The sequence below is a fragment of the Globicephala melas genome, chromosome 3 (assembly GCF_963455315.2).
Source record: "Globicephala melas chromosome 3, mGloMel1.2, whole genome shotgun sequence".
Taxonomy (NCBI): domain Eukaryota; kingdom Metazoa; phylum Chordata; class Mammalia; order Artiodactyla; family Delphinidae; genus Globicephala; species Globicephala melas.
The window spans coordinates 117,727,964-117,750,993 of NC_083316.1; the positions used below are offsets into that span (position 1 = coordinate 117,727,964).

The 23,030-nt window shown below is 46.0% G+C and overlaps 2 protein-coding genes across 17 annotated transcripts in view; both read left to right on the plus strand.

Annotated features, from left to right (window-relative positions):
* The window catches only part of LOC115844238 (protocadherin gamma-C4), a 177,557-nt gene that overhangs the window by 74,460 nt on the left and 80,067 nt on the right, over positions 1–23,030 (plus strand). The window contains exon 1 of one of the 16 annotated variants that reach the window (XM_030841154.2): positions 1,844–4,449. The exons of 12 other annotated variants lie outside the window; for them this stretch is intronic. In XM_030841154.2, the coding sequence (XP_030697014.1) occupies positions 2,032–4,449 (2,418 nt within the window). In that variant the 5' untranslated portion in view covers positions 1,844–2,031. Of the gene's footprint in view, positions 1–1,843; positions 4,450–6,281; positions 8,926–11,223; positions 13,851–14,628; positions 17,228–23,030 lie in introns of those variants that run through there. 3 more of the 16 variants (XM_060296339.2, XM_030841150.2, XM_030841148.2) reach the window with 3 other exon arrangements.
* Positions 20,305–22,642, plus strand: LOC115844242 (protocadherin gamma-B5-like). The gene is given in 5 exon segments (XM_070045073.1): positions 20,305–20,601; positions 20,603–20,963; positions 20,966–21,262; positions 21,265–21,531; positions 21,534–22,642. Coding segments are annotated over 5 exon segments (2,331 nt in total).

Genomic DNA, 23,030 nt, shown 5'->3' on the forward strand with positions numbered 1-23,030 from the left:
TTTGTAAGGGTAAATTAATAAGAAATGCATTCTTCTTATAAAAACAACTGAAAGCCCAGACTCAGTACTTCTTTACTGTTTCTGTGACAGGACAACACCCCTTAGAGGTGACGTGTTTCCGTTCACATGTTTGTAGAGGTTGTTTGCATTTAAAGATCATTTCGGAGGATAATTCAAACTTCAAATATCATCCATTTCCAAATCCTAGAAAAGGATGCTTTATTCTTTTAATAGTGAAAAACTTTAACATCATTTATTCTCATCCTCAGAGCTGTTGATTTCCTAACACTATAATATCAGATTATTAATAATTTGAAACCTCCTATAGTTTATGCTTGCTGAAGAGGGGTTTCTTAGACTGGACCCTGTGAGAAGACAAAACATAGGAAATAAAAGTTATTCTTCAACTGTTTTTTATGGCTCAATCCTCCAACTTTTTTTTTTTTTTTTTTTTTTTTTTTTTTTTTAATCCTCCAACTTTTGAGGCTAGAAATAAATCTGGTTATGGGAGATGGTTTAGGAAAATATTCTCAGGAACTGCTATGGAGATTCTAAGAATATTTTACTGGCTTTTAGACATAAGGAAAAGAATAATGTATTATGTAATGTGATTTATTTTATTTTATTTTATTTTATTTTTGCGGTACGCGGGCCTCTCACTGCTGTGGCCTCTCCCGTTGCGGAGCACAGGCTCCGGACGCGCAGGCTCAGCGGCCATGGCTCACAGGCCTAGCCGCTCCGCGGCATGTGGGATCTTCCCAGACCAGGGCACGAACCCGTGTCCCCTGCATCGGCAGGCGGACTCTCAACCTCTGCGCCACCAGGGAAGCCCTGTAATGTGATTTTAACATAATGTTATTTCAAGTAATAAATGGCATTGTAGGAGACTTTGAAAATAAGCTTTGAAATTGACTCAAAGTTCTATTCTGAACATGCTGAATATGAGGGCTAACATGTCTGGAAATCCATTATGACATACAGACATTATAATTATTTCAAATACTCTTTATTCCTAAGCTAGTAGGAAAAAAGTAAAGCATCCTTCAGGGTCATAATTTTAACCATGCAGTAGGGAAACTGTCACTTAAAGTTTCTGTCTTGGGGAGTAACCTTTAGTACTTAGTATACATAAATATTAAAATATGGTTAATTTGGAAAAATGTAATAACAGATATTGACGAAGGCTTGTATGTCATGGTAGGTAACTACTAGTCTCTTCCATAAAAATGTCACTTGCCTTTAAAAACAGAACACAAGGCTCTTTGGATCAATGACTGGGCAGACTGGAAAATGCTGTTCCAGTTTTCTTAAATGAGGCAGGACTTTTGCATCGGTAACAGATTATATAATATAATAGGCTTAAGGATAAAATTCTTCCTCATCTTCGTGTCTTGTCTTTAAAGAAGAGTTATTAAAATACCTTGGATTTGCTTCAATATAATAAGGGAATGAAATAAAGAGTAAACAAAGATGACCTTGTGTTGATCATAGTTGTAGTTGGGTGATGGGTATATGAAGGTTCAATAATAATGCTCCCTACTTTTGTATAAGTTTGAAATTTTACACAATAAATTTCTTGAAAAACTAAGTATGCAGACATCTGCCGTATACGCTGTTAAAACTGGAATTTGGGGCAATTACATAACTATACATATATATAATTACATAACTATATATATGTATATGTGTGTGTATATACATACACATTCTGGAGAGAAATTGTATTCAAGACGGAAATGTCAGACTGCGGTTTCACATGAGGCCTCAGGGCGCCGCTGTCGGCCAGTGCAGGGCAAGCGCGGACGCTCGGGATTCCTCAGCCTCCAGTCTGGGATTTCCTGCGCAGCCACCAACACAGAGAGAGGGAAACCTGCTCACGCACTCAGGCTCCTGGCCGGGCAGGCTCTGCCCAGCACAAACGGATTCCCGGCTCCGCCTGTCCTGGGCCGAAAGCTCTTCCAGTGACGCCGTGGATTGCATTTTCTTTGGCTTTCCGGAAAGACTGGGACCCAGCGAGAACTAGAGCGCGCAATGGGAGGGAGCTGCACGCAGAGACGTCCGGCCGGCCGGCGGCAGGTACTGTTTCCCTTCCTGCTGCCTTTGTTCTACCCCGCGCTCTGCGAGCAGGTCCGCTACTCCATTCCCGAGGAGCTGGCCAAGGGCTCTGTGGTAGGGCATCTCGCCAAGGATCTAGGGCTCAGTGTCCTGGATGTGTCGGCTCGAAAGCTGCGAGTTAGCGCGGAGAAGCTGCTTTTCAACGTAGACGAGGAGAGTGGGGACTTACTTGTGAAGGACCGAATAGACCGTGAGCAGATATGTAAAGAGAGAAGAAGATGTGAATTGCAGTTGGAGGCCGTGGTGGAAAATCCTTTAAATATTTTTCATGTCATTGTGGTTGTTGAGGATATTAATGACCATGCTCCTCAATTCGATAAAAAGGAAATACATTTAGAAATTTTTGAATCTGTATCTTCAGGTACACGAATATCCCTTGACCCTGCCACTGACCCTGATATAAACACGAACTCAGTTAAAGATTATCAGCTAAGTCCTAACCCTTATTTCTCATTAATGGTTCGAGTTAATTCCGATGGTAGCAAGTACCCAGAGTTATCTTTGGAGAAACCCCTAGACCGGGAAAAGCAGCGGTCCCATAGCTTGATATTGACTGCCTTGGATGGAGGGGGCCCGCCACGAAGTGCCACCGCTCAGATAGAAATCTCTGTCAAGGACACCAATGATAACCCCCCGGTGTTCAGCAAAGACGAATATAGAATCAGCATTAGTGAAAATCTACCCCCTGGGTCCTCCGTGTTGCTGTTGACAGCCACTGACCAGGATGAGGGGGCCAATGCTGAAATACACTACTACTTCAGGAGCACTGCTCAGAGTACAAGGCACATGTTCTCACTGGATGAGAAAACAGGCATGATTAAGAATAACCAGTCACTGGATTTTGAGGATATAGAAAGATACACCATGGAAGTGGAAGCAAAGGACGGAGGTGGTCTCTCTACCCAATGTAAAGTAATCATAGATATCCTAGATGAAAACGACAACAGTCCAGAAATAATCATCACTTCTCTCTCTGATGAGATTTTGGAGGGTTCTCTTCCAGGAATGGTTGTTGCCCTCTTCAAAACACGGGACCGGGATTCCGGAGGAAATGGAGAAGTCACCTGTCATATAGGAAGAGATGTTCCTTTCAAGATTTATTCTTCTTCTAATAATTACTACAAGCTGGTGACAGATGGAGCCCTAGACCGAGAGCAGACTCTGGAATACAGCGTCACCATCACAGCCACTGACAGGGGAAAGCCCCCCCTCTCCAGCAGCACTACCATCACTCTGCACATCACGGACATCAACGACAACGCTCCGGTTTTCCACCAAGCCTTCTACGTGGTCCACGTGGCAGAAAACAACCCGCCCGGCACCTCCATCGCCCAAGTCAGCGCCTCCGACCCCGACCTGGGGCCCAACGGCCACGTCTCCTATTCCATCCTGGCCAGCGACCTGGAGCCGCGCGCGCTGTCGTCCTACGTGTCCGTGAGCGCACAGAGCGGCGTGGTGTTCGCGCAGCGCGCCTTCGACCACGAGCAGCTGCGCGCCTTCGAGCTGACGCTGCAGGCCCGCGACCACGGCTCGCCCGCGCTCAGCGCCAACGTGAGCCTGCGCGTGCTGGTGGGTGACCGCAACGACAACGCGCCCAGGGTGCTGTACCCGGCGCTGGGGCCCGACGGCTCGGCGCTCTTCGACATGGTGCCGCGCGCCGCGCAGCCCGGCTACCTGGTCACCAAGGTGGTGGCGGTGGACGCCGACTCTGGACACAACGCCTGGCTGTCCTACCACGTGCTGCAGGCCAGCGAGCCCGGACTCTTCAGCGTGGGGCTGCGCACGGGCGAGGTGCGCACGGCGCGGGCTCTGGGCGACAGGGACGCGGCCCGCCAGCGCCTGCTGGTTGCTGTGCGCGACGGGGGACAGCCGCCCCTCTCGGCCACCGCCACGCTGCTCCTGGTTTTCGCGGACAGCCTGCAGGAGGCGCTGCCGGACCTCAGTGACCACTCTGAGCCCACTGACCCCCAAGCTGAGCTGCAGTTTTACTTGGTGGTGGCCTTGGCCTTGATCTCGGTGCTCTTCCTCCTGGCAGTGATTCTGGCGGTCGCCCTACACCTTCGACACTCCTCCAGCCCCGCTGCGTGGGGCTGCTTTCAGCCTGGTGTCTGTGTCAAGTCTGGCCCCGTGGTTCCCCCCAACTACAGTGAAGGAACTTTACCTTATTCCTACAATCTGTGCGTTGCCCATACTGGAAAGACAGAGTTTAATTTCCTAAGATGTAGTGATCCTTTGCATTCCACTCAAGACATAGTTTGTGGTGATTCTCCTGGGGCCTTAATTCCACTTCAGAGTGGGAATGATTTGACTTCACATCCTGAGACCCAAACACCGGTGAGTTTCATTTTTTTTGTCTTCTGTAACATTCTACTAGTTTTTTCATATTTGGGGCGTACTCTTTCACTCTTACATCTAGAATCATATTTAGAAAATACATAGCTAATCACTGTCTTGTCTTCTCAATGTTCAGTTTTTGCTGAGTACATTTTCAAGACTTTTGTGGTTCATAAATTGCTCTATAATTCAGAAAGAATGTCACTAAATTGGAGATATCTTGTCAAGCTTAGATTAGCAAAACAGAGGCTGTGGTCTTGGCTTCTTACCAAATAAATAAATAAATAAATTTAAATGAATAAATAATAACCTATTCAAATCTGCTGGGATTTAAGTTGAAATTTCCATACCCTATTTATGTCTGTTTTAATGTTTAATAATATTAGCTACTCATTAAATATCCCAGCAGGTGCTCATTTCAAAGAAACATGTAGTGCAAATGATCTTGTCTGTGCATTTGGGTATCTTCATTTATTTTAACAATTTTTAAAACTGTAAGCACTTGAGGGGGCATGGTGAGCGGATCCATGAATTCCTGAAATTGCATGTAAAGTTACAGATGTATGCATTTTTCTTGGTAGAGGAGTCAACACTTTGATTCCATTGCCAGGTTTCCTATGGGCCCAAAATCTTAATACTAACTGCCCTAGAGGAATTTTTCTCTTCAAGTTTTGGTCCTTCTGGCTTTCCTTTTACTTTTCTTGGTGCTCAAATTGTACTCTTTCCCAACCCTTTTTTCTCTACATTGCAAGATAAGGAATTTTCAAGAAAGCCAATGAAATGCTATTGTGTTCTGTGCTCAATCTCTGTCTCTGATTGTCTGATATACAATCTTTGAAGACAAAAGGTAAAATCTTTGAAGAGTTCTATACTTGGGGGCATAGGGACATAAACGTTTCTGAACAACCTGTTCTCTCTGCATGAAAGAAGTCAACCTCCAAACTCCTCATCTTTGAGGAAAGAACTACTACTGGGTTGGTGGGGATGTACAACCGAAGATGTGTACGCCACTTTACTTTGGGCTTCCATACAACATGCAAAGAAGAGATTATTTATATAGGCATCAACGCCCTGGTGAAAACAGGTCATTTGACATAAATACGTATTTTTCAAAAACCTACATCACTATTTCTAACTCCGGTTTTTAAAATTGTAGCACTTGTATTTCTCTTCCCAGTGCAATACAGACATGTTCCTTTTAGTTTGTGATTACCAGCTCAACTCATTTAAATAGGTCAAGTTAACTTCTAATAATATATGCCTGTAATAAAAATATATATTTTCAAAAAATTCATTGAGGCTCAGTAAAACTATTTTAGAAAAACTTGAAAACATTTTACACAATCTTAATGCTAAACAAATATAATTAATTCGTTGATTGATCAATCTAAAATTTTAAAATTCTAAGCGGAATTTTAAGGGGTATATCTCATAGTCTCTGTATAAGTGTCTACTAAACACAGTTGGACCATTTAAATCAGAATTTCAAATAAAATTGTAAGAATTTTCTGAATATAGCTAGAAGCTCATAGAAAAGAAAGTAAGCATTACTTACCTTTTAAAGTGGATATATTTCTATTGGAAAAATTAGTGTTGCAAATATATATTAAATCAACTATTATCATTTAATACTTTGAGGTACTTTTATTCCACCGAGTAAGAAAACTACAAATAGTAGTTGATTTAAGGATGTCAGTTGAGGAACCAAAGAAGTAATGTAAAATAAAATAAAATATACAACAAAAAATAGAGTAGCGTTTGTTTTCTATTGCATACACAGTGGGTGCAGTAACTTCTGAGGACTCTGAGCGCCGCTGTTCACCCATTAGGAGAGAACCGCAGCCAGCGCTCAATCCGGATTCTCAGGACTCCCAACTACACAAAGCTCCAGAGTCCCTGCAAACAGGCTCCAGGGATGCAGCGAAACTCACTCCAGAATTTAAGGTGCGCAGGCTGCAGAGACTCCCTGCTGCCAGAGAAAGAAAAAGGACCCAGCCAAAACACACAGCGTGCCCAGTGAGGACTTAGCGAGAATTCCGTCACCAGACAACAATGGCCGCTCAAAGGAATAGCTCCGACCGCAGCGCGCTGGTCCAGCTCTGCCTTTTCCTCTGTATGCCGTGGCAGGCCGAAGCTCGGCAGATCCGCTACTCCGTTCCCGAGGAGTTAGAGAAAGGCTCCTTTGTGGGCAGCATCTCCAAAGACCTGGAGCTGGAGCCCCGGGAGCTGGCGGAGCGCGGAGTCCGCATCGTCTCCAGAGGTAGGACGCAGCTCTTTGCTCTGAATCCGCGAAGCGGCAGCTTGGTCACCGCGGGCAGGATAGACCGGGAGGAGCTCTGCGCTCAGAGCGCGCGGTGTCTGGTGAGTTTTAATATTCTTGTGGAAGATAGGGTGAAACTTTTCGGAGTAGAAATAGAAGTAACTGATATCAACGATAATGCACCAAAATTCCAAGCAGAAAATCTAGATGTAAAAATTAATGAAAACGTAGCTCCAGGAACGCGTTTTCCTCTCCCGGAAGCTGTTGATCCGGATGTGGGCGTGAACTCCCTACAGAGCTACCAGCTCAGCTCCAATAAGCACTTCTCCCTAGCAGTTCAAAGCCGTGTCAATGGCGTTAAGTACCCAGAGCTGGTGCTAGAGCACGCCCTGGATCGCGAGGAAGAGGCAATGCACCATCTGGTCCTAACTGCCGTCGACGGGGGTGACCCTCTCCGATCTGGCACTGTCCTCATCAGTGTGACTGTTTTCGATACAAATGACAATGCTCCGGTCTTCAGTTTGTCCGAATACCGAGTGAGTGTTCCCGAGAACTTGCCTGTGGGCGCACAGCTGTTGACAGTCACCGCCACTGACAGGGATGAAGGTGCCAATGGAGAAGTGACATATTCATTCCGAAAATTACCTGATACACAACTGTTGAAATTCCAACTAAACAAAAATACGGGAGAAATAAAACTATCAGAAAATCTAGATTATGAAGAAACAGGTTTCTATGAAATAGAAATACAAGCTGAAGATGGAGGGGCATATCTTGCAACTTCTAAAGTGTTGATTACAGTAGAAGATGTAAATGACAACAGCCCAGAGGTGACGATCACATCTCTGTTTAGTCCCCTGATGGAAGATTCACCTCTGGGGACTGTTATAGCTCTTTTAAACGTGCATGATCTGGACTCCGGGCAGAATGGGCAGGTCACCTGTTCTATATTGGGGAATCTACCATTTAAGTTAGAAAAATCCATTGACAGTTATTATAGATTGGTGACACACAAAGTCCTTGACAGGGAACAGGTATCTTCTTACAATATCACAGTAAGAGCCACAGATGGAGGAAGTCCACCCCTATCCACAGAAATTCACTTCACCCTGCAAGTGGCAGATATCAATGACAACCCACCCACCTTCTCTCACATCTCCTACTTTACCTATATCCCAGAGAACAACCCCAGAGGTGCCTCTATCTTCTCAATGACTGCACTGGACCCAGACAGTGAAGAAAATGCTCGGGTTATTTACTCCCTGGCTGAAGACACTATCCAAGGGGCACCTCTATCCTCCTACGTCTCCATCAATTCTGACACAGGAGTACTGTATGCACTGCGATCCTTCGACTTTGAGCAGTTTCATGACCTGCAGATGCAGGTGACAGCCACTGACAGTGGGGACCCACCGCTCAGCAGCAACGTGTTACTGAACATATTCGTGCTGGACCAGAATGACAATGCGCCTGAAATCCTGTACCCCGCCCTCCCCACCGATGGTTCCACTGGCGTGGAGCTGGCACCCCGCTCTGCAGAGCCCGGCTACCTGGTGACCAAGGTGGTGGCTGTGGACAGAGACTCGGGCCAGAACGCCTGGCTGTCCTACCGCCTGCTCAAGGCCAGCGAGCCGGGACTCTTCGCGGTGGGGCTGCACACGGGCGAGGTGCGCACAGCGTGGGCCCTGCTGGACAGAGACGCGCTCAAGCAGAGCCTGGTGGTGGCGGTCCAGGACCACGGCCAGCCCCCTCTCTCTGCCACCGTCACGCTCACCGTAGCTGTGGCTGATAGCATCCCGGATGTCCTGGCTGATCTGGGCAGCTTGGAGGTCCCGCACGCCTCTGATGCTTCAGGCCTCACGTTGTATCTGGTGGTGGCGGTGGCCGCGGTTTCCTGTGTCTTCCTCGCCTTTGTCATTGTGCTGCTGGCGCTCAAGCTGAGGCGCTGGCACACGTCGCGTGTGCTCCGGGCTTCTGGAGGCGGATTGGCAGGCTTACCAGCCTCTCACTTTGTGGGCGTGGACGGGGTGCGGACTTTCCTGCAGACTTATTCCCACGAGGTCTCGCTCACCTCGGACTCGCGGAAGAGTCACGTGATCTTCCCGCAGCCCAGTTATGCAGACGTGCTCATCAGCCAGGAGAGCTGTGAGAAAAAGGATCCTCAGTCTTTGTTAGATGATTCGAAGTTTCCAATAGAAGATACCCCTTTGGTGCCAGTGAGTTCTATTTTTGTTCCTTTTCTATCCTTTAAAAATGATGGTTGGTTTTACTTTTAGGTTTGCAGCATGTTGGTGGAAACTTAATTTTTTCACTTTTCCCTCCATTTCAGTGACATTTGCTTCTTGCTGAAACATTGAAGAGTAGAACTTGATGGTTATTAAGGCTGATTTGTTTTTACTTTCTGGTAACTATTCACCTAATCCCATGAAGGTTTATTGTAATAGGCTGTTATGAGTAGCTTCACGGAGTCTTGTATTTTATAGTTTTGTTACTGACAGTTCCTAAGAGAGGACTTTCATACAGAAGTGTCTTGTCAATTTGTGTGCTCTCCCGGTGGCTACATGTTGAAATCCTAGCCCCTTAGACAACCCTACCTCTTGCTTTGAAGGCAGGTCTGGTAAGAATAGGTAAATGTCAGAAACAAGTGCATTAGCCTCACTGGAAATCCGACCCATTTTCAATAATATTCTGTTAACAATTCATAACAATACAATGTGTGCTTAAATTTTTTCAAGTGTAATCATACCTGGTAACACTGCAGCGTCCATTTTGCCTGTGATTCCAATTTCATACTGTCATGTGGGAGACATACCATTTATTTATTTATTTTGGCTAAGTTGGGTCTTCGTTGCTTTGCGCAGGCTTTTCTCTAGTTGTGGAGAGCGGGGGCTACTCTTCGTTGTGGTGCGCGGGCTTCTCATTGCGGTGGCTTCTCTTGTTGCAGAGCACAGGCTCTAGGCGCCCAGGCTTCAGTAGTTGTGGCGCTCGGGCTCAGTAGTGTGGCTCACTGGCTCTAGAGCGCAGGCTCAGTAGTTGTGGTGCACTGGGCTTAGTTGCTCCGTGGCATGTGGGATCTTCCCGGACCAGGGATCGAACTGTGTTCTCTGCATTGGCAGGCAGATTCTTAACCACTGCACCACCAGGGAACTCCCAGAAGACATACCATTTGAATTTTACTTTCCTTGCTCAAGAGGGATTCCAGAGAGCCTGTAGAAACAAATTTGGGGTTCTGTTCTCTCTGTACTTTTTGTTAAATTTTCCAGTTTCTAAGGATGAAAAAAATATATATATATATATATAATTTGGGGAGATAGAGTGGTACATGTTCCCAGGTACAGGGGCAAACGTGTGTGCCAAAAGCATTTCAGTGACTCTTTATATAGAGAAAGAAATGTCCACCTGAAACTCTGCAAACTCTGAAATTTAAAGTCAAAATAAACTTAAAGTCAAGAAAGAGATGTCATTTCTGTATGAGATCGGAATACAAGCAGAGAAGTACATAGATTTATAAACAGATGGTCAGTGGAGTTACTGATGAGCCCATTTAGTTAAGTGAAGTTAGTGATGTGTTTGGTTTGATCGCTTATAATTTATTACTAATATTCTTCTAAACTAATATGGTAGCATAAAGTCAAATCATGTCCTAATGTGTTTCAAAATATTTATGAGACCATGACTTTTTTCATGTCATTCAACTTTTGTTCAAGGATATGTCTGTGGAAGGACAGCATAGTTATTATCTTTAGAGTCATAGTTATTAACTTTTATTTTTTAACTTTTAAATCATTGAAACTGTCATTTAAAATTTCTGACCATGAGAGTCAAAATTAGTATGCATCTATTTCAAATAATTCTATTATTTTGAAAAACATAGGTTAAAAAAACCTGCTCTTTTGGCATGGTAACTATTGTAAGCAAATATGTTAAAATATAATTATTTAAAAGCAATATAGGACACCTTAGATGATTGTAATGAATATGACAGTGTTTGTATTCTGTTTCCTAAATATGGGGGGATGGATTAATACTTTTCTAGCCAAATATAAGCCTGGATTGAAGACCAAAAAAAAAAGTTTTTTGCTTATCTTTAGTACTTTCTTTTGTGGATGATTAGTCTTAAAAGCAGCAACAGTGATTGCCTCTGGATGGAAGAACTGGATAGCAGTAGGCAATGGAATAGGAGACCTACTTTTCACTCTACATTCCTTTGTGCCTTTTAGATTTTGAAAGAAATATTTCTACCTATTCAAAATATATGTAAAATTTTAACATATAAAATATATAATAGTTTTGACCATGTGAAAAAAATGTTTCATGATGAAAACGGAGTCACCGAGGAATAAGATTCAACTATTTTAGCGGCGGTCATCCTGCGTTTAAAGAAAAAGACTTCCTTAAATAGAGCAGAGAAAAACTAAGCTGCCGTTCCACACGGAGCCTCTGGGCGCCGCTGTCGGCCAGTGCAGGGCAAGCCTAGTAGACGCCCGGGATTCCTCAGCCTGTAGCCAGGGATTTCCAGAGCAGCCACCAACACAGAGAGAAGGAAACCCGCTTACACGCTGGGGCTCCTGGCCGCGCAGACTCTCCCCAGCACAAACGGATTTCCAGCCCCAAGCCTGGGGGCTCCGCCTGTCCTGGGCCAAATGCGTTACCAGTGCGCCAGTGTCCACTTTCTCCAACTATAAATCCTGGGACCCAGCGAGAACTAGAGCGCGCAATGGGAGGGAGCTGCACGCAGAGACGTCCGGCCGGCCGGCGGCAGGTACTGTTTCCCTTCCTGCTGCCTTTGTTCTACCCCGCGCTCTGCGAGCAGATCCGCTACTCCATTCCCGAGGAGCTGGCCAAGGGCTCTGTGGTAGGGAATCTCGCTAAGGATCTAGGGCTCAGTGTCCTGGATGTGTCGGCTCGAAAGCTGCGAGTTAGCGCGGAGAAGCTGCTTTTCAACGTAGACGCGGAGAGTGGGGACTTACTTGTGAAGGACCGAATAGACCGTGAGCAGATATGTAAAGAGAGAAGAAGATGTGAATTGGAGTTGGAGGCCGTGGTGGAAAATCCTTTAAATATTTTTCATATCATTGTGGTTGTTGAGGATATTAATGACCATGCTCCTCAATTCCATAAGGATGAAATAAACTTAGAAATCAGTGAATCTGTCAGTCTAGGGACGGGAACAATTCTTGAGTCTGCAAAAGATCCTGATATTAATATGAATTCACTGAGCAAATACCAACTAAGTCCTAATGAGTATTTCTCGTTAGTGGTGAAAGACAATCCTGAGGGTGGCAAATATCCAGAACTGGTATTGAAGAAGACCCTGGACCGAGAAACGCAGAGCGCTCACCACTTGGTGCTGACAGCCTTAGACAGCGGGGATCCGCCGCGAAGCGGCACCGTTCAGATCCGAATCCTGGTGGTGGATGCCAACGATAATCCCCCTGTGTTCAGCCAAGATGTGTACAAGGTCAGCCTTCGGGAAGATGTGCCCCCAGGTACCTTCGTGCTGAGGGTGAGTGCTACTGATCAAGATGAAGGCGTCAATGCAGAGATCACCTACTCATTCCTTGGTGTGGCTGATACAGCCCGGCACGTGTTCTCTCTGGATTCAGCTACAGGAAACATTATAACTCATCAACCCCTGGATTATGAAGATGTGAAAAGATATGCCATGGATGTAGAAGCAAAGGACCGAGGATCCCTCTCTACACAGTGTAAAGTAATTATAGAAGTTTTAGATGAAAATGACAACAGCCCAGAAATAATTATCACTTCTCTCTCTGATCAGATTTTGGAGGATTCCCGGCCAGGAATGGTTGTAGGTCTCTTCAAAACACGGGACCAGGATTCCAAGGAAAATGGAGAAGTCACATGTATTTTAAGTAGAGACATTCCATTTAAAATTCATTCTTCTTCTAATAATTACTACAAGTTAGTAACAGATGGGGCCCTGGACAGGGAACAGACTCCGGAATACAACGTCACTATCACAGCCACTGACAGGGGCAAGCCCCCGCTCTCCTCCAGCGCTACCATTACCCTACGCATCACCGACGTCAACGACAACGCTCCTGTTTTCCACCAGGCCTCCTACGTAGTGCATTTGGCCGAGAACAACCTGCCTGGAACCTCCATAGCGCAAGTCAGCGCCTCGGACCCCGACCTGGGGCCCAACGGCCACGTCTCCTATTCCATCCTGGCCAGCGACCTGGAGCCGCGCGCGCTGTCGTCCTACGTGTCCGTGAACGCACAGAGCGGCGTGGTGTTCGCGCAGCGCGCCTTTGACCACGAGCAGCTGCGCGCCTTCGAGCTGACGCTGCAGGCCCGCGACCACGGCTCGCCCGCGCTCAGCGCCAACGTGAGCCTGCGCGTGCTGGTGGGCGACCGCAACGACAACGCGCCCAGGGTGCTGTACCCGGCGCTGGGGCCCGACGGCTCGGCGCTCTTCGACACGGTGCCGCGCGCCGCGCAGCCCGGCTACCTGGTCACCAAGGTGGTGGCGGTGGACGCCGACTCTGGACACAACGCCTGGCTGTCCTACCACGTGCTGCAGGCCAGCGAGCCCGGACTCTTCAGCGTGGGGCTGCGCACGGGCGAGGTGCGCACGGCGCGGGCCCTGGGCGACAGGGACGCGGCCCGCCAGCGCCTGCTGGTTGCTGTGCGCGATGGGGGACAGCCGCCCCTCTCGGCCACCGCCACGCTGCACCTGGTTTTCGCGGACAGCCTGCAAGAGGCGCTGCCGGACCTCAGTGACCACTCTGAGCCCACTGACCCCCAAGCTGAGCTGCAGTTTTACCTGGTGGTGGCCTTGGCCTTGATCTCGGTGCTCTTCCTCCTCGTGGTGATTCTAGCCATTGCCCTGCGCCTTCGATGCTCTTCCAGCCCCAGCGCTGGTGGGGGCTGTTTTGGGTCTGTTCTCTGCTCCAAGTCTGGTCCTGAGATTCCTCCCAACTACAGTGATGGAACATTGCCCTATGCCGATAATTTATGTGTGCCTAGGAATCAAGCTAATCCGGAATTTAATTTTCTCACATCTGTTGAACATTGTCCTGCCACACAAGATATTCTCAACAAAGACAGCTCTTCAGTGCTATTGGCTAGTGTTTTAACTCTTAGTGTTGAAGCAGATAAGAACACTTTTAAACAGGTAAGTATTTAAAATAATGCTTTTTATATTCCAATATGCCAATATATTCTAATATAGCACTGTTATTTCGAGTTTCTAGATTCCCTCTCTTGATGAAGTTCCTAAAATCTAATTCAAACCTATGGGTATTACTATTAAGACTAAAGTTTACAATGCTGCATTCCCTCTACCACTCAAGTGCATTTTAAGGTAAAATATATAGAGCACTCTCAGGTCAGTTTTTCATGAAATAGAACACCTTTTAATTAAGGATATGGAATACAGTTATATATTTATATTATGGTATTTTAAATGACAACCCTAATGCCATCCAAATTTTCTCAAACATTTTATCTTTATTTTACTCAATAAACATTGGTAAGAATTATAGTCATAATCCTAACTGTTGATTTTTTTGGAACTGTGCTAGTTACACAACCACAAATGCTGTTCCCTTCAGTCAGTAAAAATCAGGAGGAACCAAATCTAACCTGCAAGTTTTCAGTTCCAGTAGTATTTGAATTTTTTTTAATTAGCAAGCCTTTTAAATAATCACTCTTTTCATAAGTGCTCTTGGTAAACCTTTAACATCCCATTACATAATACTTTATTGTCTGCAATTTTAAGCTTTACAAATACTTGTGATTCTCAAAGAGGTAAGTGTGATAACTTCAGGAACAGCAATTGTTTTTCTTTCTCGTTGCAATAATAAGATTGGGCTCTAGGCGCCGCTGTTCACCAATTAGGGAAACGGGAAGCTGCGAGCTAGAGTCCCTCCCTCCCCTACCTCTACAACACAAAGCAGAGTGAAGTGGATACTCACAGATCGTGATGCTGGAAACTTAAAAGTACTTCTCTTCGCTCTCTAATATATTTTGGATGTACTTGGCGAGTGACTGTGTAGATGCATAAGCTGATTCAGAACCAAACAGCTCAAGAAACCGCGGAATATAGGCTCAGCCACTGCCATGGCGAATCGGCAACTGCTCCTGGACCGCAGCGGGCTGGTCCTACTGTATATTTTCCTGGGGACGCTGCGGGAGTCTGGGGCTGGGCAGATCCGATACTCGGTGCTGGAAGAGACAGACAAAGGCTTCTTCGTGGGCAATATTTCCAAGGACCTGGGGCTGGAGCCCAGGGAGCTGGCGGAGCGCGGAGTCCGCATCGTCTCCAGAGGAAAGACTCAGCTTTTCGCTCTGAATCCGCGAAGTGGCAGCTTGATCACTGCTGATAGGATAGACCGGGAGGAGCTCTGTGAGGCGGTTTCCTCCTGTTTTTTAAACCTGGAGATACTTGTGGAAGATACCCTTAAGATTTACGGAGTGGAGGTGGAAATAATGGATATTAATGATAACGCCCCCAGCTTCCGGGAGGAGGAAGTAGAGATAAAAGTCAGTGAGCATGCAACTCCGGGATCGCGATTTCCTCTTCCTAATGCTAGGGATCCAGATGTGGGAATGAACTCCCTCCAGCGCTACCAGCTCAACCCTAATAATTACTTTTCTTTGCAAGTGCGAGGCACAACGGATGGGGCCAAGAATCCTGAGCTAGTGCTGGAGGGGAGCCTGGACCGGGAAAAAGAGGCTGCTCACCACCTCCTCCTCACAGCCTTAGATGGAGGAGATCCCATCCGCCAGGGCACTGTTTCCATCCGCGTGGTGGTTCTCGATGTAAATGACCATATCCCAAAGTTTACACAGTCTGTATATAGAGTGAGTGTTCCTGAGAACCTCAGCTCCGGAACTCGGGTGCTTATGTTAAACGCAACTGATCCAGATGAGGGAATCAATGGGGAAGTGGTATATTCATTCCTGAATATGGAAAGCAAAGCTTCTGAGATATTCCAGTTGGATTCTCAATCTGGAGAAGTCTTAATACAAGGTTCTCTGGATTTTGAGAAACACAGATTCTATGAGATGGAAATTCAAGGCCAAGATGGTGGAGGTCTCTCCACCACTGCTAAGATGTTGGTCACAGTTGTGGATGTGAATGATAATGCTCCAGAAATAACTATCACATCTTCTACGAATTCAGTGCTGGAAAACTCTCCTCCAGGTACTGTGATTGCTCTTCTAAATGTGCAAGATCAAGACTCCGGAGAAAATGGTCAAGTCTCCTGTTTCATTCCTAACAATATGCCTTTTAAATTAGAAAAGACTTACGGAAATTATTACAAGTTGATAACCAACAGAGCACTGGACAGGGAGCAGGTACAGAGCTATAATATAACGTTGACAGCCACAGATCGGGGAAGTCCACCCTTGTCTACAGAAACTCATATTTCACTGAATGTAGCAGATGACAACGATAACCCGCCCACTTTTGCTCACTCCTCTTACTCTGCCTACATTCCTGAAAACAATCCTAGAGGGGCCTCCTTCTTCTCGGTGACTGCACTCGACAGGGACAGCAAAGAGAATGCCCGGGTCACTTATTCTCTGGCAGAGGATACCCTCCAGGGAGCACCTCTATCCTCCTACATCTCCATAAACTCAGACACCGGCATTCTGTATGCGCTGCGTTCTTTCGACTATGAGCAAGTCCATGAACTGCAGTTGTGGGTGACAGCACATGACAGTGGGAACCCACCGCTCAGCAGCAACGTGTCACTGAGCATATTCGTGCTGGACCAGAACGACAACGTGCCGGAAATTCTGTACCCCGCCCTCCCCACCGACGGTTCCACGGGTGTAGAGCTGGCACCCCGCTCTGCAGAGCCCGGCTACCTGGTGACCAAGGTGGTGGCTGTGGACAGAGACTCGGGCCAGAACGCCTGGCTGTCCTACCGCCTGCTCAAGGCCAGCGAGCCGGGACTCTTCGCGGTGGGGCTGCACACGGGCGAGGTGCGCACAGCGAGGGCCCTGCTGGACAGAGATGCGCTCAAGCAGAGCTTGGTGGTGGCCGTCCAGGACCACGGCCAGCCCCCTCTCTCTGCCACCGTCACACTCACTGTGGCCGTGGCCGAGAGCATCCCTGACGTCCTGGCTGATCTAGGCAGCCCTGAATCTTCCGCCAGCCCCGACGACTCAGGCCTCACACTCTACCTGGTGGTGGCGGTGGCTGCGGTCTCCTGTGTCTTCCTCGCCTTTGTCATTGTGCTGCTGGCGCTCAGGCTGAGGCGCTGGCACACGTCGCGCCTGCTCCAGGCTTCAGGAGGCGGGTTAGCGGGTGTGCCCGCCTCTCAGTTTGTGGGCGTGGACGGGGTGCGGGCTTTCCTGCAGGCCTATTCCCACGAGGCCTGGCTCACCGCTGACTCGAGGGGGAGTCACGTGATCTTCCCGCAGCCCAACTACGCGGACACGCTCCTCAGCCAGGAGAGCTGTGAGAAAAGCGAGCCTCTTTTGATAGCTGAAGATTCAGCTACCGGTTTAGGCAAATGTGATCCTACCAGTAATCAGGTGAGATTTATTTCCTGCCTCCCAATTGTTGATATCTCTGCACAGGTCTTTTAAGTTACTTTTTTCCGAGCCTGTTATAAAATCTGTTTGGGGTGGGGCATATGTTCTTACATATTTAAAGCAAAACGTGAGTTTCTGTAATTTACCTTTCATCAATTTTCAGAAAGGTTTTGTGAAAGGCTTTTTTTTTTGGTCCTGTCAGCTTCTTTTGTTTGTTTCTTTGTTTTAATTCAAAGGTCCAGTTCAGTTATCATGGCTTGCTTTGTTGTAAGTTGAATTTTAGTAATATTTTTCTATCACCAGTATCTGACTATCAATGTAAACTGGTTATTATTCAAATTAATGATTCGTAAACATCAATTCGACTTCATATTGTCTCCATTGATCTATAATTATATTCTACCATTATTTGTTTTATGTCTAATGTTCATATTTGAGCCTGTTGATCCAATAGCATACTTACTCTAGCTCTTATCTATAATACATATACACACACATTCACACATATACACTTTTACACACGTATGCTTCTCTCTGAGCACAAAACAATTCTGTTTTGATTTTTGGTGGCTGGTAATACATTTAGATCCTGTTGATTATTTCAATTTTGTCTCATTTATTTACCCCACCAAAACAAGACCTACTGACTGCCTTTTAGATATGAGGGTCTCTTGGGAGAGGAAATATAGAGCATACTTTTTCGTCTTAAGTTCTAGACATCTTTTCTACTTCTACAGTGAAGTCATTAGATTGTTCTGAAGAAATAGTTGAATTGTAGAACTGGTGTTCTTTCCTTTTATTCTTTTACTTGTACTTTAGTGTCTGTGTATTGTTGAAGGTTTTTTTTTTTTGTTTTTTTTTTTAGGAACATGGGCCTCTCACTGCTGTAGCCTCTCCCGTTGCGGGGTGTTTTTTTTTTTAAATGTAGTAAATTCTCCTACAGAAATAGCTTTTAATTTTGATCCAGTCCTTCTCAAAAAGTTATTTTCAAATCTGCTAGACATGCTTCCATTTTTCAGATTTGTTTGTATGGGAACAGTCTGTGAATATAAGAGGTGGAGCGGATACTTAGAACCCGTGAGACTGACTTAGCTGGTATTCCTCTGGAAACTTTTGTTTGTTTTCACTATGCTTAGGAGTCTTGGATTCCTTTTGTCATTTCCTTTGTAAACTCATTTTTTAAAATTTTATTGTAGTTGACTTACCATGTTGTATTAATTTCTGCTGCACAGAAAAGTGATTCTGTTATACATATATATATATTCTTTTTCATATTTTTCCCTGTTATGGTTTATCACAGGATGTTGAATATAGTTCCCTGTGCTATACAGCAGGGCCTTGTTGTCTATCTATCCATCCATATAATAGTTTGCATCTGCTAATCCCAAAATACCAATCCTTTCCTCCTCCACCCCTTCTTCCCCTTTGCAACCACAAGTCTATTCTCTAAATCTGTGTGTAAACTCATTTTAAAAATTGAAGTATAGTTGATTTACAATATTGTGTTAGTTTCATGTAAACTCATTTTTTAAATATAAGTATACTCGATTCTTATATTCAGAACCAACTTGTTATTGAAGCCCTGATAGTTACCTAATAATGTGTTATCTGCAGCAATGTTTAGGAAAGTCAAGGGGGGAAGGAAACTTATCTGGGGTATTGATCTCAGGAATCATCTCCACAGTCAATTCAGCTCAGCACTCTCACACCACTTCTAGATATTTGGTGCAAATTACTTGCATGTTCATGTTCCCTTTCAAGATATCCCTTCTCATTTCAGAATTGACCTTACTATAGTTAACTAAAAATTGAGTATCTAATGTTTGGACAAAAAGAATTTCAACTGTAGGAAAGGGAAGTCCTGCAACAGATGCCGAAATTTGTCTTGAAATCAAGAAAAATGTTAGTGTTTTGAGCATCTAGGGATAGAATTTATGCTTATGGGATTCCAAACTGAGAAAAAAGATTTAAGGCCTTTTACTTGAACTGAAATTAGATGAATAAAAAGAATATGAGGTGTTTGCTGGAAGAGGGAGGTTGTTTCATATTTTTTTTTAACATAGTCTGAACTTGTTAGGAGTTGGCAACCAAGATCTTAGAGAATAAAAAGGAAATGTTGGTTTTGACACTTGAGATTAAGAAGGTTGTTTTGATTAGCGGTAGTGATAAAGTTCTGTTGAGAGGCAACGTACGGTACAGTTAAATAAAAGGATAAAAATAAAACCCTCCCATTTCATGTCATTAAATTCCTATAGTAACCTACTAGGGTATGCTTTTATATTCTCTTTATGATGAAAGTGTAAAACACTTCATAATCCTTTTCATAAATCTCTTTTATAAGTAACAAGAAGAGTTTATGGTATTGGCTATCCTTATCCTGAGTAAAACCTAGACAGCTTTGATCTCTCCTCCAGTTTCCTCTGATGAAAGGAGGAGGAAAATCATACACATATCAGATTGAAGATAATACTGGGTGTCATTTCATGGCTGTCAAAATTTCCTCATACTACATGGTGGGGCTCTTTTTCCACGTGGTCTTTGTTCTAAATCTGGAGAGGAGACTTTGCCTTGTTCTTCCAATATGTGCCTTGCCTCTAATGAGAAAATGACAGACTTTTCTCATTACTAGTTTAACGGCTCTTCTATAGGATCCCGTCTCTAAGGAACCCTCTTTGGTAGTAAACACTGGAAAACAGACCTATCCAAAACTCCTAAACTGCCTCATTCCCTATATACATCAGTTCAACATATCTGTTGGAATACCAAATCCCATTATTTACAAGGCTTCTGACTGCAGTTTTCTAAATAGAGTCCAAGGGCCGCTGTTGGCCAATGCGCTGCAAGAGCTAGCGTCCAGTATCTACCCCAGTGATTTCTTGTGTAGTCACAGAAGCAAGTCGGAAAGGAGAGTAGCCTGGACTCAGGCTCTCTACTTGGCAAATCTGATTCCAGAATACAGATTGGGATGTGTTCAAACTGGGAGCATTGAGTTTTCTATGTAGTCGATGTGGGTATTTTAAACGAAATTTATAAATCATCTTTTCTTAACGTTGGAGCCTGCAGCAATGCACAGAAGGATGGGAAATAAGGGGAAGCAGAGGAGCAGTACCCAGCGGTGGCAAGTAATCTTCCCTTTCTTGATGCCTTTGTTATGCGGGGCGCTCTGCGAACAGATCCGCTATTCTATTCCAGAAGAAATGGACAGAGGCTTTGTGGTGTGGAATCTCGCTGAGGACCTGGGGCTGCATGTACGGGATTTATTGACTCGCAACCTCAGAGTTAGTGCAGAGAAACAATACTTTACTGTAAACATGGAGAATGGGAAAGTACTTGTGAGTGACAGAATAGATTGGGAGTCACCCTGCCCCCCAAAACCCTCTGTGTGTCGTGCCTTTAGAAATTGTAGCAGAGAATCCTCTAAATGTTTCTCACGTAAACGTGATGATAGAAGATATAAATGACAATCCACCTCATTTTCCCCAAAATAGCATTGTTTTACAAATCAATGAACTTGCAATTCCAGGAACTCGGTTTGGCCTGGAATCAACTATAGATGCAGATATAGGGCTTAACTCTCTGCAGAGTTACCAACTCAGCTATAGTGAGCATTTCTCTCTGATGGTTGAGGGTAAGACTGAAGGCAAGAATTCCCCAGAATTAGTGTTGGAGAAGCCTTTGAACCAGGGACAACAGAGCTCTCACCTCCTGGTCCTGACAGCAGTGGACGGGGGTGATCCGGTTTGAACTGGCAAACTCCAATCAGGATCAAGGTCACTGATGACAACGATAACCCCCCAGTGTTCAGTCAGGATGTGTACAAAGTTAGCCTGTGTGAGAACTCGCCCCCAGGCACCTTTGTGCTAAAGGTGAAGGCCACTGACCAGGATGAAGGCATCAGTGCAGAGATCACCTACTCCTTCAAAACACTATGAGATATTGCAAATATGTCTGTGCTAGATCATCAAAGAGGAGAAATTAAATCCAAAGACCCTATAGACTTTGAAAGCAGTAGCAGTTATACTATAAGCATAGAGGCCAGGACAGTGGAAGCATAGCCACCAAGTGTAAAATTATACTGAACATTTTAGATGAGAACGACAGTGGCCCAGAGGTGGTTTTCACTTCGGTGTCTAGTTCCATAACCAAGGTTGCAGAACCGGGAACAGTGATTGCTTTGTCCGAAACACATGATAAAGATTCGGGAGAAAACGGGGAGGTCACATGTCTCATAAAAGAGAGAGCTCCTTTTAGAATTGAATCTTCCACCAATAATTACTACAAGCTTGTGGCAGATGGGGTCCTGGACGGGAGCAGACCCCAGAGTACACAGTCACCATCGCAGACACCGACAGGGGCAAGCAGCTACTCTCCTCCAGCGCAAGTGTCACTCTACACATCAGCGACGTTAATGACAGCACTCCGGTTTTCCACCAGGCCTCCTACGTGATCCACGTGGCCGAGAACAACCTGCCTGGAGCCTCCATCGCGCAAGTCAGCGCCTCCGACCCCGACCTGGGGCCCAACGGCCACGTCTCCTATTCCATCCTGGCCAGCGACCTGGAGCCGCGCGCGCTGTCGTCCTACGTGTCCGTGAGCGCACAGATTGGTGTGGTGTTCGCGCAGCGCGCCTTCGACCACGAGCAGCTGCGCGCCTTCGAGCTGACGCTGCAGGCCCGCGACCACGGCTCGCCCGCGCTCAGCGCCAACGTGAGCCTGCGCGTGCTGGTGGGCGACCGCAACGACAACGCGCCCAGGGTGCTGTACCCGGCGCTGGGGCCCGATGGCTCGGCGCTCTTCGACACGGCGCCGCGCGCCGCGCAGCCCGGCCACCTGGTCACCAAGGTGGTGGCGGTGGACGCCGACTCTGGACACAACGCCTGGCCGTCCTACCACGTGCTGCTGGCCAGCGAGCCCGGACTCTTCAGCGTGGGGCTGCGCACGGGCGAGGTGCGCACTGCGCGGGCCCTGGGCGACAGGGACGCGGCCCGCCAGCGCCTGCTGGTTGCTGTGCGCGATGGGGGACAGCCGCCCCTCTCGGCCACCGCCACGCTGCTCCTGGTTTTCGCGGACAGTCTGCAGGAGGCGCTGCCGGACCTCAGTGACCACTCTGAGCCCACTGACCCCCAGGCTGAGCTGCAGTTTTACCTGGTGGTGACCTTGGCCTTGATCTTGGTGCTCTTCCTCCTCGTGGTGATTCTGGCCATTGCTCTGCGCCTGCGACGCTCCTCTAGCCTGGCCACCTGGTGCTGCTTTCAGCCTGATCTCTGTTCTAAGACTGGTCCAGGGGTTTCTCCGAACTACAACAAGGGAACCTTGCCTTATTCCTACAATCTGTTACGTTGTCGATTCTCAGAAAACAAGGTTCAGTTTTCTCACCATGACCCCAGAAATGGTGCCCCCGCAAGATCTTTCTAATGAAGCTCTTTTAGTAGTAAGTGTCACTGAGGAGAATAACAAGTTAAACTCTAGCTCTGTTGCTTCCATTTACGTGTCAATGAATGCCTTTCATCTGCATATGGGTTTGGTTTATTTTTTAAACCAATATTTAGGAAAGAAAATCTTAAACAGATTATATCTACTATCACTTCAGTTTTGTTTGCCCTCTCTCAGTCTTTTCTGTCCCTTTCTCAGTGGGTCAGTTACTCCATTATTAACCCTCAAGTATTTTAAATATTTTGACAATTTCATGAGTTATTCTTTATCCACAAACAAAATCTCTTACTGTGAGAAGTAGGTATTATGATGCCGCTGCCATTCAAATATTTTAATGGAAGCATAATATTTTTTTCCTGTGGGCGTTTCT